At 41.0% G+C, this 13,779-nt stretch overlaps 1 protein-coding gene across 4 annotated transcripts in view; it reads left to right on the top strand.

The window, feature by feature from the left end:
• LOC122664679 overlaps positions 1-13,779 on the top strand; it is a 67,712-nt gene that overhangs the window by 44,660 nt on the left and 9,273 nt on the right. For 3 of the 4 annotated variants that reach the window (XM_043860635.1, XM_043860628.1, XM_043860618.1), the window contains 9 exons: positions 6,194-6,287; positions 6,394-6,502; positions 6,602-6,873; positions 7,014-7,141; positions 7,628-7,862; positions 8,373-8,561; positions 8,659-8,945; positions 10,709-10,916; positions 11,010-11,249. In XM_043860635.1, the coding sequence (XP_043716570.1) occupies positions 6,194-6,287; positions 6,394-6,502; positions 6,602-6,873; positions 7,014-7,141; positions 7,628-7,862; positions 8,373-8,561; positions 8,659-8,945; positions 10,709-10,916; positions 11,010-11,249 (1,762 nt within the window). Of the gene's footprint in view, positions 1-6,193; positions 6,288-6,393; positions 6,503-6,601; positions 6,874-7,013; positions 7,142-7,627; positions 7,863-8,372; positions 8,562-8,658; positions 8,946-10,708; positions 10,917-11,009; positions 11,250-13,779 lie in introns of those variants that run through there. The other variant, XR_006333370.1, reaches the window with a different exon arrangement.

The following is a 13,779-nucleotide window of genomic DNA, read 5'->3' as shown; positions in this document are numbered from 1 at the left end:
GTGCATAGATATTGCACATGCCCAACTTGACTAAACTAGGATGAAACAACTTCCTACTTGGCCCTTTAGTGAAGACATCAACAAATTGATCATTGGACTTCACAAAAGGTATACAAATCTGCCCACTCTCTAACTTCTCCTTGATGAAATGTCTGTCAATCTCCACATGCTTGGTACGGTCATGCTACACTGGATTGTGGGCAATGCTGATTGCTGCTTTGTTGTCACAGTACAACATCATTGGACGATGAACAGAACCACTAAGATCTTGGAGTAAACTCTGAAGCCACAATAACTCACAAATGCCCTGGGCCATAGCACAGAATTCTGCTTCAGCACTTGATCTTGCCACAACATTTTGTTTTTTACTACGCCACGTGACAAGATTACCTCCTACAGTCTGCATCAGTGTAAGCCTCAATACAAAGATGATCATGCAGAGACAGGAAAATCCCTTTTCCTGGAGTTGACTTAAAGTAATGGAGAATACGAAGAATATCAGTAGCCATATGAGTGGAGTAGGGATCATGCATGAACTGACTGACCAAACTTATTGCAAATGCAATTTCCGGTTTGGTGTGGGAGAGATAAATCAATCTTCCCACCAACTGTTGATGTCGACCCTTATCAACCAGATCACCATCCTTCTCTTGTAGACGAGTAGTAGCTTCCGAAGGAGTGTCACAAGGATGACATCCTAACAAACCAGTCTCTGAGAGTAGGTCTAGAACATACTTCCCTGATGAGCTCCTCAACAAGTTCACCCCCCACCTCCTTGGTCCCCTCCAAGCCATCCCTTCTGATGCCGAGATCCATGCAGCTATCCACTTCCATAGATCCAGAAAAGCCCTCGGTCCTGATGGTTTCAGCATAGGATTTTTCCTTTACTGCTGGGATATCATTAGTGCTGACCTCACCCATGCCATCCGTAGCTTCTTCCATTCCCCCACCTAAATCCAAGGTACCAATTGCACCTTCCTTTGCCTCATCCCTAAAAAAGGAGCCTCTGCCATGGTTGATTTCCGCCCCATCTCCCTCTACAATCTCCTCTATAAATTTGTTGCCAAAATCCTTGCAAACCGCCTCCAGCTTGTTGTCAACTCCCTCGTTGGCTCTAACCAATCTGCCTTCGTTGCTGACCGCAGCATGGCAGATAACATCATTCTCTGCCAAGAGATTGTTCGAGGGTTCGACCGCAAATCTCATTCCCTTGCCGCCCTCTTGAAAATTAACATCCATAAACCTTTCGACTCCATTTGATGGGACTTCATCTCACAAACTCTCCTCAAAATGTCCTTCCCTCCTATCTTTATCAACTAGATACACTCTTGCATCTCCTCCCCTCGCTTCTTTGTGCTTGTCAATGGTAGCCTTGCTGGATACTTCTCCTCCTCAATTGGTATTCGCCAAGGCTACCCCCTTTCCCGCTTCCACTTTTGCTTGGCCCTCGAATCTCTCCCGCAGTATCCAATCCAAAACTGACTAACACCTCATTTCTCCCATCCCCAAGTGTAAGGCCACCATCCTCACCCACCTTGCTTTTGCTGACAACCTTATGATCTTCTTTAAGGCCAACACCTAGTCCATTGAATTTATTATGTCCTCCCTGCATCTTTTCCAAGTGCTCTCTGGTCTGCACATCAACCTCCTTAAGTCCCACATCTTCCTTGCAGGGGTTCCCGAATCCTCCAAAACCCAACTTACCCTTCTCACCGGCTTTTCCCTTGGTTCCCTCTCTGTTAAATACCTTGGCCTCCCCCTTATTGCAGCCAGATTGTCCACCCATCACAGCACCCCTATTTTAGACTTTATGCATCAAAGGCTTCGGCTGTGGAAAGCAAAGCTCCTCTCTTATGCAGGTCGCCTTAAGCTCACAAGATCAGTGTTGCAGTCCTTCTACATATATTGTTATGGTGTGTTTGGCCTTCCCAAGGCCATAATCAGAGCAGCAAAGTCCATCATGTGCGCCTTCCTTTGGAAAGTAACTGATTCAACCAGATTCCTTCACCCCATCAGATGGTCCTCTATTTGCCTTCCCAAATCTGAAGGGGGGCTGGGCTGAGAAGAATCAAGGATTCTAACCTTGTTGGCACCTTAAAGCTCATTTGGAAACTAGTCACAAAGAAGAACAACATCTGGATTTCTTAGGTTTATGCAGGGCCCCTTCGTAGAGATAGTCTTTGGTTTGTTGCTGGTTACTTTGATGCTTCCTGGGTTTGGCGCAAGATCCTGAAGGTTAGACACCTTGCTATTGATGCCAAGTCCTCCAGGATTGATGATGGTCTTTCTACCTCCCCCCGGCATGACAAGTGGCACCCCTTTGGTGTCCTCTCTGCAGTAGTGCGTTCCAGGCTCATTTACTCCTCTGGCCTTTGAGTGGTAGGCTCCATCATTTCTCAGGGTTCTTGGTCTCCCCCCTCCCTAGCTGACTTATGGAGCTCCCTCCCCCCATTCCTCTGGGCACCGTGGTAGAGATGATGTGGTTCTTTGGCTCCCCTCTGCTACAAGTCTATTCAGCTTCTAGTCAGCTTGGGATTTGATTAGACTCAAAGGCCTTGTTTCCCCTTGGCACAAGATCGTCCGATTCAAAGGCCACATCCCCCGTCACAGCTTCACCATGTGGAGAGCCCTCTCCTACTGCCTCCCCACTCAGGCTTTTCTCATCCGGCAGCAGCTTCAGGTCACCCCCTCTTCCTGCCTCTGTTGGAATGGTTATGAAGATGCAGACCACTTGTTCTTCTCTTGCCCATTCACTGCTACCATTTGAGAGAGAGCTCTTAGTAGCTGCTGGGTAAAAGAAGAGCCCTCCCCCTTTAGAGAGTGGATTTGAATCGATATGACTTTTGGTGGAAACTCCATTTGTGACTCAATCGGCAAGCTAGCTTTTTGTGCCTCCATCTCTCACATTTGGATGGAACGTAATCTTAGAAGATGGACTTCCAACTCTGGCTCCTTGGATAAGATTTGGAATGCCATCTCCTGTGACGTCTTCCAAGATTGCTTCTCTCCCCCACCTTCTTGTAAGGGACTCCCCAAGGAACAGGCTCATTGTTATCTCCTGGTGTCTGGCCCCCTCTTTATTGCAGACGGCCCATCCCTCTTAGTTGGCTAGCTCCCCCCCCCCCCTTTTTCTTCTATTCTTTTCTTTTCTTTTGGCCATAGGACTTGTATATTTTCTCCTTTTTTCTTTGCAATATGATTTTTATTAATCCAAAAAGAAAAAATTACCAACCTAGGGTCTGAAGTCAAAACTACCATTTTGGGTGTGATTTTTGAAAGTCTAAGGGTTCCATATGTTTAGAGGGCCTTAAATAGGATGTTCTAGTAGTTTTAGGACCTAATTTGGCTATTTGGCCCTTAGAACCAACCATTGAAACTTGCAAAAAAAAATGTACAGGTTTCAAGCCTGGTCGAAACTAGGCTTGAAACCGAACCTTGGAACCTTGTTCATAATCGAAACTTGCAAAAATAGGTAGCTGCACACCACAAGAGAAAACCCTAAGTAGATTTTCTTAGAGCAAAGAAAAAGAAGATGGCAAACACTGATTAAACTTGCTCTGGTACCATGAAGCAATACCAAACACTGAAAACAAATGTTAGCACAAGAAGAGAAGAGAGGAGAGCCGCAAATCTTGAGAAGAGAACAGTCTCACGCATGGTTTAAAGTATCGACCGATACGATACGATATAGACCGATACGTATTGGTATCGGTCGATACCGATACGATACATACCGATATGTCTCTTTTTTTTTTTTTAAATGAACTATCTCGAAGTGTATCGAAATGTATCGACCGATATGGGCCGATACGATATGATACGACCGATATGTATCGATACCATCGATATGTCCAGTAAAGGGTTCAGTGGATGGTTTAATACATCGATACTTATCGGCCGATACGGCTCGATACATACCGATACGCAACAATACATACCGATACGTACGGATACCATCGATACATTCCATAAAAAGCCATTTTCACTCACAGACTCTATACAATTCCTAATCTAACGAAAAAAATGAAGGAAACTCTCAACCAAGAGTCTAAAATCTTGCATTTAATCTTGGTTTCTCACACTTTTAAACTAAAAAACGAATCAAGGAGTGCTACAACATCATCCTTTGCATCATCCAATACTCTTCAGGGCTATAGACGATTACAACATGTGAGAAACTTCATCTTTTATAACAATTTCAATTTAATGCACTTGTTTGGTTATACATTATTCACCATTTTAGGTTTTATGCATGACACTTATTATATATTGCTTATTTATATTGTTTTTTGCTCCAAAAGTGTATTTCCATGTGTATCTTGACCATTTCTATGCGTATTTGTACTGTTTGATACGTATCTCCGAAATGATACGATACGATACGTCTCTTAAAATCACCCGACCGATACGATACCCGATATTGATACTTTAAACCTGAGACTCTCACGGTTTGGTCAGAATGCCAAACCGTGACCACTATGCTGCATTTTTTTTTTTGGTGAATGCATTACCAAACCCCAGGAGGGGGTAGGGGGGAGAAAGAGGGGGGGGGATATACAAAGGAGAAGGGGAAAGAATAAAAACGGGGGGGGGGGGGGGAGAAACAGAAACACAAACTTCAGCCCATCCTAAAAGAGGGAGGAGGCTGCAAAAGAGAGCTGTCTAAACCCCAGGAAACAAAAATATGCCTGTTCCTTGGGGTGTCAATAATGGATCTATGAGGGATAGAGCTGAGCTTGGAGGAAACATCAAAAGAGATGGCTTTCCAAATCAAGTCGAAGGAATGAGAGTTGGAAGTCCATCTCCTCAGATTCCTCTCCATCCAAATGTGATAACGGTGGAGCCAAACACAGGCTTTCCAACACTGTCACAGAGAGTGCAGCCTTGGAAGGTCATGTCCATCCAAAGCCATTCTCTATCAGAAGGCAAATGTCTCCTGCTGCGGGGCCAAATGGGTGAGAGGGCTTTTTTCCAGATGGTGAATGTAAAGGGGCAGGCAAAGAAAAGGTGGGCAATGTCCTCAGAACCATTCCAACAGAATATGCAAGACGGGGAGACAGGGATATTGCGGTGAAGGAGGAAGGCTTCGGTTGGGAGGCAAACGTTAAGGGTTCTCCAAACCTTGAAGCTATGGCGAGGGATGAGGCCTTTGAACCAGACTAGTTTGTCCCAAGGGACAGAGGGGCTAGGGTTATGAACAAAATACCAAGCCGATCTAAAGCTAAAAAGGTTGTTGGGGAGGGGAGCCAAATAGCCTTGTCCGCAAGAGCTGGGGGGGAGGGATGGCCAGATTTGTGAGAGGATAGGGATATGGAGGGTGGGGGGAGACCAAGAGCCAAGAGATATGATGGAGGAGAGGGGGGCAGATTTGGGAATGCCGGAGGAATAAATCGATTTGGCTCCAAAGACATTATAGAGAACCCCTAGGGGTGCTAGGGATCAAGCCAAAGGGAGGTGGTTGATCCATCTACAATAGCTGAGGAGATGGCTCTAAGGGCAAGAGGGCGGAGGAGGAGAATCTTACACCAGACCCAAGAAGAATCGGAGTGAACGGGAACAGTCCAGATGGAATCATTTTTGAGAAGATGGGAGTAAACCCAGTTGACCCCAGACTATTAAAACTAGAACGATATAATATAACTAGTGAGGAAATTACAAGCATAACTCCAGACCATTAAAACCATACCGATATACACAAAATACGCCCTGCAGTAGCATTAACATAATAGGAACACTCATATCATTAATTTCTCTTGTTATCTATCCAAAAAAGAATTAGCAACTGGTGCTTTTGGGCAGAAAATAAATCTTGGTGAATTGCCTAATGATTTTCAGATCCCTTTCCCTGAGAAGTCAAACACTCAAAAGTATCTTTGGGATAGGGTTGCGAATTTTCCTGTGTATCTGATGAGGTTTGGTATTTGAGCTCAAAGCTTATCGTTTTGTGATGTCTGTGGGGTTCATTCCAGTGATTCTCTAGCCTTTCTTTTGGAGGACTGCTCTTCTATTTGATGTACTGCATTCATACTATTGCTTATAAATACATGAATAAATAAGCTGGCAATTCAGTCTTGCCTTTTCATTTTATTTCAACAAAAATTTAACATCTCAGTTTCTAATGTAAAGATATTTTCCGCTTGATTTTGAATTTAACTACATTCTTCTTTCCTTTTAATTGCTTTACCCCTTACAGTGGTGGACCTGGGGACAGACGTGGTCAGCAAGGAGGAGAGGGCACAGTTACAGGAAAAAAGTGTCCTGAAGGCCTTTATGGTACATTCTGCAATGTATGTCCCCTACCATTTTTATTTTTTTTGGCTTTTTAGATATTCTTGTGAGGACTCTCTCCTGCTTAATTTTGTTCATGGTCCGAAATATATAATTTATTTTCAGGAGTGTCCTGTTGGCACTTACAAAGATGTTTATGGGTCTGAGGCATTTCTTTGTGCTTCTTGCCCGCTTGAGTATCTCCCCCATCGTGCAGAGTTTATATATGTACGAGGTATTTTCTATGGCCTCTATATTGAATTTCTTCTTCTCTCTCTCTCTCTCTCTCTCTCTCTGGTTTTTATCTCATGTGTGTGCTAACTATTCACTGCAGGAGGAGTTACCAAACCTCGTTGTCCATATAAATGTATATCTGACAAATATAGGATGCCAAACTGCTATACACCTCTTGAAGAGCTAATCTATACATTTGGAGGGCCATGGTTTTTTGCACCTATTCTGTCATTCATTTTGGTACTGCTAGCTCTTTTGTTAAGCACTTTGAGAATAAAGTTGGTTGGATCAGATTATTCGTATCGTACTGCTGGTTCTATTGAACATCGCAGTCATCATCACCATTTCCCACATCTCCTGTCACTTGCAGAGGTACCTTTTTTTCTTTCCCCCTTACATTTCAAGTAGCAATAAAACCTCTTTGCCGTCAGGCTTGTATATTCACTAGATATAATAGCTTCTTGATAGTATAAGAGTATATGACATTCTTTGTGATTTTGGCTTAAATATAGGTTAGAGGAAGCAGCAGAGCAGAAGAAACTCAAAGCCATGTGCACAGATTGTATTTTATGGGTCCCAATACCTTTAGAGAACCATGGCATCTTCCCTACTCTCCACCTGATGCAATTATTAAAATTGTGTAAGCAATCAACTCAAAATTACCTGGTACTACTAAGGTTTAATGATAGGACTATTTCATTATTGAATATATCTTCTCTGAGGATTTATGAAGCTACCTACCTTAGTACTACAAAGGTCACAGGTCTTTTAATGTGTACAGGCAGTGGGGCACACGTTGTTCAAAAGACGGTTGATGGGAAACCTTTAGTCCTTTTCAAATTGAGTTGTATCCTGATCCTCACAGTGAACTTTCTTGGCTTACAAATAATGAAATAGTCCTGTCATTAAACCTTTCAAGTTAGGTTGATTGAGTCCATGATGTTTCAGTAAGTAAAGTCCCTTGATAAGCACTTACACAAAGTGCATGGCCTAAAAATCCTGTAATGTTATAAAATATTCTTGCAACATACTTTTTTGGGGGGATAATATTCTTGTAGTTTCCTGCTACCTCCATTTATCAGTTCAACAAACTTATTTTTAATATGCATACAAATTCCATCTGCAGGTATGAAGATGCTTTCACCAGATTCATTGATGATATCAATTCTGTTGCTGCATATGAATGGTGGGAAGGGTCAGTGCACAGCATACTTTCAGTGCTTGCTTATCCCTGTGCATGGTCTTGGAAACAGTGGCGCCGAAGGAATAAGATTCATCGCCTTCAGGAATATGTGAAATCAGAATATGATCATTCATGTCTGCGCTCTTGCAGATCACGAGCTCTTTACAAAGGGATGAAGGTTTGGCTTATGATGCTTTTGTGACAAGAGAATTTGTACAGATTAATCAGAAGGCTAATGATGCTGATTAAATAATGAGAAGTCACAGCCCCAAAATTGAGAATCAGATAAATTCTAGCATATACGCCATGTTCTTTTTTAACATGTTTGGTCCTTCAGATATCATTCAAAATTTTAGCAACAAAAATTTCTTCAAATATCCTACACTTTCTATCTCATAAAACCTGTTCTCAACTGTAGCAAACTTGTTTACATAAAATTACATATGAAACCTCATATATCAAAAAGATGCTCTTTCTTGTCCATACACCATCTTTCATTAAGAAGCATTCTGACTGGTGGATTTTGTGACTCACCTTTTCTCCCTTCATGTATGATGCGTTTATTGGGGCTTCAAACTGTCCCTGCCATCCTTGTGTGAATCCTTCCTTAGATCTTCATGGTATATAAGAAACTATTACAATTTTTTCATATTTATTATGTGTCTCATTGGAGTACTTTTGATTTCAGGTAGGAGCAACACTAGATTTGATGGTTGCATACATTGATTTCTTCCTTGGTGGAGATGAGAAGCGGTTAGATGTAGCCTCCACTATACAGCAGAGATTCCCCATGTGCATCATATTTGGTGGTGATGGAAGTTATATGTCGCCTTACAATCTTCACAGTGATACGTTGCTGACTAATCTTCTTGGCCAGGTGTTAGAATCTTTCAGTTTTTGCTTCATTTAATAGATACTAGAGTCGCCAATTAACTTCATGACTTATGTGAAGAAAAATGTCGTTTTATTTCCAGCATGTTCCTCCAACAATCTGGAATCGATTGGTTGCTGGTTTGAATGCTCAATTAAGGACAGTGAGGCAAGGGTCCATACGTTATGCGCTTATTCCAGTTATTAAGTGGATAAATAGTCATGCAAACCCTCAACTTGAGTTTCATGGAGTGAGAATAGAGCTGGGTTGGTTTCAGGCCACAGCCTCTGGTTATTACCAGCTGGGTATCTTGGTATCAACTGGTGATTATTCTCTTCACAGCATCCAGCATTCTGATCCAGTGGAAACAAATAATTTTGAACATCCAAGGTACCTTTTTCGAGAGATTGCATATCATTTTGCTTAAAGTAAATAGCTAGTTATGGTTTATACAATTCCTGCATCATCTTGTATGTTGTTTTTTATATAAGCTTTCATAGGGGTTAATGGTTATTGTTAATGTGCTTTGGGTACTGTTCACGTTAACAGTAACCGTGAACAGTAACTTGAGATAAGAGTTTTAGTCACGGGTATTTTGGAGTGTTTATGTTATTTTGTGTTTTGCTTTACCTAATCTAATATATTTGGTGGTAAGGGGGGAGTTCAACTAATTTTGGTTGTTTTTCCCAAGGATTGCAGTCTATCTTCTTCTCTCTTCTTCTCTTCTCCTCTCTTTTCTTCTTTGTTCATTCATTGTTATTGACATGGTATGAAAGCTAGGTTCTTAGGAATCGATTTAATCTCCTAGGACCTTCTCTATTACTCTTAGATTACACACAAGGTACTGCCACCTATCTATCTTCATCTTCAACTATCATCATCACCATCATCCTCATCACCTCCATCATTCATTTTCATCACCATCGCAGGTATTTTATTTTAGATCTGGATAATATTCTACCAAAATTGGCCCTGCCGTGATAGCCTCCTAGGCTACACCACTTCTTTCTTCTGGAATGGAGAAGGTTTCTAAACCAAAGAGATCGGGAAGCTCAAAGTGAAAAACTGTGGCGATATGAATTCAGCAATGCTTGGTAATTGGCTGTGGAGACTTGCCTGTGAACTTCAAGGACTAGGGGAGTTAATTCCTAAAAACCATGGCATGTGTAATTCTGGGGCAAGAGGCAAGTAACTAGTTGTCATGTAATGGGATTGTTGACAGTTATAATGAGACATATGGTAACCTTCAAGAAGGGTAATATAATAATATTAGTTGGGAATGGAAAGAAGATAAGATTTTGGATGGATAAGATGTTGGGCTATTGTCTTTGCCTTTTCTCTTCAACATCGCATTCAGTGAAAGATGTGCTGGTCAGCCAATTTTTGCATCTATCCGGGCCTGATGTTATTTTGCCAGCCTTCTTTGAGAAGAAATCTGAATGACTGGGAAATGGATTTGTTGGTTCATCCATCAAATTTAATTGCAGTTTTTGCAGACCAAATATCAGCAGGGGTGATAGGTGGATTTGGTGTTTTAACAGTCGGGGGAAATTCTCTATAAAGTCTCATTACAAAGGCCTGCTCAAGGTCAGACCAGCATCTCACTTCCACTATTTGGTGCAAAGGGACATCTAAAGTTTGGTTCCCCACCCCCATTTTTCTTCATTTTGCATGCATTCAAGCACAGCATTCTAATTTAAATCGTTTGACTCCTGGAGGTCATCCCCACATTTTTGGGTTTCTTGGAGTGAACTGGTATGTGCCTGCTTGGAGTGTTTTGGGTGGCAGTTATGAGGGTTCAGTAAGGGGGAAAAGGTGTTTGGTTGCTCTTCCTTCATGCCACTTTGTGTAGCTCATGGTGGATGAAAACTATAGGGAGTTTGACAAATATTCTCTCCAGCATGTGGAGTGTCTTGAACTGTAAAAGAATTTGAAGGATGGAACTTGTCACATTTCTTGAAGATGGACCATACTTTTGATGGAAAACTTACCTTTGTTTATGCCATTGATGCATGTGACTATGTCTAATTTCAATAGTAGTTACTTAAAAGTTAAAAGAAGTTATTTTATTTTCCCTTCGAATATGTTTTTTACTGTTATTTAATTTATGTTTGTTAATCGATGCTCTTATTATTTATTGATTTAAATATCAGGAAAAGTGCCATGGTCACAGATAAGATCATTAAGCAGTTGCAACAGAATCAGTCATACTTCAGCCAGGCATTGTCCCGTAAGAGGATAACTGGAGGAATGAATGGAGGGATTATAAATGAAGTAACCTTGAAATCCTTGGATTATAGAAGGGACTTTCTCTTCCCATTTTCTCTTTTTTTGCACAACACAAGACCTGTTGGTCTTCAGGTAATCAGAAGGTATTACATATGGTTCCTAAATTCATTTCATTGAGTAGATTTTAATTAATTAACTGAATATTTGGATGTCAATGTGTTCCAGGATACCCTGCAGCTTCTGATCTGTGTCATGCTCTTAGGAGATCTCGCTGTCACTCTCCTTACATTACTTCAATTCTATTGGATTTCTCTTGGGGCTTTCCTTGCTGTTTTGCTTATTCTTCCTTTATCCTTGCTTTCCACCTTTCCTGCTGGTCTTAATGCTCTTTTCAGTCAAGGGCCTAGAAGAGCTGCACTTGCTCGTGTTTATGCATTGTGGAATGCTACCTCTTTGTCTAACATTGTAAGTTGAAGCTTTTTCTGGCAACTTCATTACTTACTGAGCTAAACATGAGAAGTGTCAAAACTCGAAACTCTCCCATGTCTCTGGATGTTAAATATATATATATATATATATATTGGGGGGTTTATTTTCCATGACCCAATTCAACGCAATATTTCTTTTATGCCCATCCTCTGCTCCTGTTGTTTAACTTTTATTTGTTTGATGTCTGAGACACCTTCTAATAGTGAGGGTTTCATCTGCTTCCTCCCCCCCCCCCCCCAAATAAATATTTGACATTCAATTAGCTACAGAAGTAGTAATAAAAGTTAGAGATCTGGTTTTAACCAAGATATCATGAAGCATATCACAGATAATTTCTGTCCATTGGTTGTGCTAATATGCTTATCAGACCATTTTATTTTTTTACCATAGTTAACCAAGATATTTTTTTTTTTTACCTGAAATAACCAAGAGATTTTATTAGTGGTTGTTGGAGAAATGGAGACAGGTAGGAATCATATGATACAACTACTAGAAGGGTCAATGGCCAATATCCTCATATGTCAACAGTGAATGCTTATTAGTCCCTCCCCCTCTCCCACATTAACTCATTAGCTAAAGAATTATCTGATCACATCATTCAAGGAAAAAAGGAGATGGAGTACTAGTCTTTAGAGCACAAAGGCGTGGCTATCCTTATAAGGTGAAGATTTATCCAATACCATTACTACCAGTTAATCATCTTCAATCCGAAAATCCAGCCAAGCATATAGAAAAACTTCCAAACCATTTTATAACCAACTTAAACTCAGCTATAATATCCTCACTAAACCAATAGAACCGGAAAAATCAGCATGATATTCCAGTCTGTTCTTGGTTCCTGAAACTCACCCTTACCAGTTACAAGGGCTGGCTTACCAAAATAGTTGCAATCAAACCTTAGTTTAACGATTTTAAGGGGGTGGGGCGGGGAATCCACAGATGCTGAATCTGCATTAGTACCACTGACATAGGTGCCACCAATTCTCAACAACAACAACAACAAACTCAGCCTTATCCCAACCTAATGGGGTTGGTTACATGGATCCAAACAATACAAAGTAGGTTCAACTGAATTCTAAAACAAAAAAGGGGAATGAAGAGATGGGAAAAGAGGGATGGGAAATGAGATGAGAAATGGAAAATGACAAATGAAAGATGAAAGTAAGAGGAAAGAGGCACAGCCCAGCAAGTCAGGGGAATCTCAGCTAAATGGGGTCTGCTACATGGATCCTTGCCCTCCAATAGGTTCTATCTGAGGTCATACTTGGTACAAGACCTAGACTATGCATGTCCTTCCTCATAACTTCTCCTATGGTCATTTTAGGCTTGCCCCTAGCACTTTTAGCTCCTTCAATCGGAATCTTATAACTCCTCCTTACTGGGGCGTCATTAGGCCTCCGTTGAACATGACCATACCACCTCAAACAACTCTCTCGAAGCTTGTCCTTGATCGGGACAACTCCCAAGTCAGCTCTAATACGTCCATTCCTTACCTCACCCTGCCTAGTTCTTCCTTACATCCATCTTAACATCCTCATCTCTGCTACACATAGCTTCTCAATATGACACTTCTTAATTGCCCAACATTCTGCCCCATTCATCATAGCCGGTGATATAACAGTCCTATAAAACTTTCCTTTAAGCTTTATAGGAATATGTCGGTCACACAACACTCTTGACACACCTCTCCACTTCATCCATCCCACTTTAATTCTCTGTGAAACATCATCATCTATGTCACCTTTTTTATTTATGATTGACCCCAAAAATCTAAAATAGTCACTTTGCGGTATCTCTTTCCTCAATTCACACCATGTCAGTATCCATCATAGTGTGACTAAAATTACACATCATATACTCCATCTTCATTCTACTAATCTTAAAGCCTCTTGTTTCCAAGGTTTATCTCCATAGCTCTAACTTAGCATTAATCTCTGTTTTTGTCTCATCCACCAAAATGATATCATCGGCGAAGAGCATACACCAAAGGACCTCGTCTTGAATGCTCTTGATTAGGTTGTCCATGATAAGCGCAAAAAGATAAGGGCTTAAGGCTGATCCTTGATGTAACCCAATCGTAATTGAGAATTCCTTGCCCTTACCTCCCATAAATCTCACATTAGTCACCACGCCCTCATACATATCTTTAATTACATTCACATATGATGAAAATGATTTGGGGGATAATGACTTGTGTCTCAAGACAGCATAGCCATGTTCTATTTATAATATGAGGAGAAAAATAACAAATTACAAGGACACCCTTAGAACAAAACATAATTACAAAGATACCTAAAGCGCCCTCTAACCACACATTACAATACTCCCCCTCAAGTTGGTGCATAGATGTCATATATGCCCAAAATGCACAAAATAGAATGGAAAACCGTACTACTACGCCCTTTGGTGAAAACATCAGCTAACTATCCATTGAACTGGACAAACGGAATATAGATGACTCCTTGATCAAGTTTCTCTTTGATAAAATGACTGTCGATCTCCACAT

The sequence above is a fragment of the Telopea speciosissima genome, chromosome 1, assembly GCF_018873765.1.
Source record: "Telopea speciosissima isolate NSW1024214 ecotype Mountain lineage chromosome 1, Tspe_v1, whole genome shotgun sequence".
Taxonomy (NCBI): Eukaryota; Viridiplantae; Streptophyta; class Magnoliopsida; order Proteales; family Proteaceae; genus Telopea; species Telopea speciosissima.
Note: the sequence above shows the minus strand (reverse complement) of the source record. Positions and strands in the feature narration are given on the sequence as shown.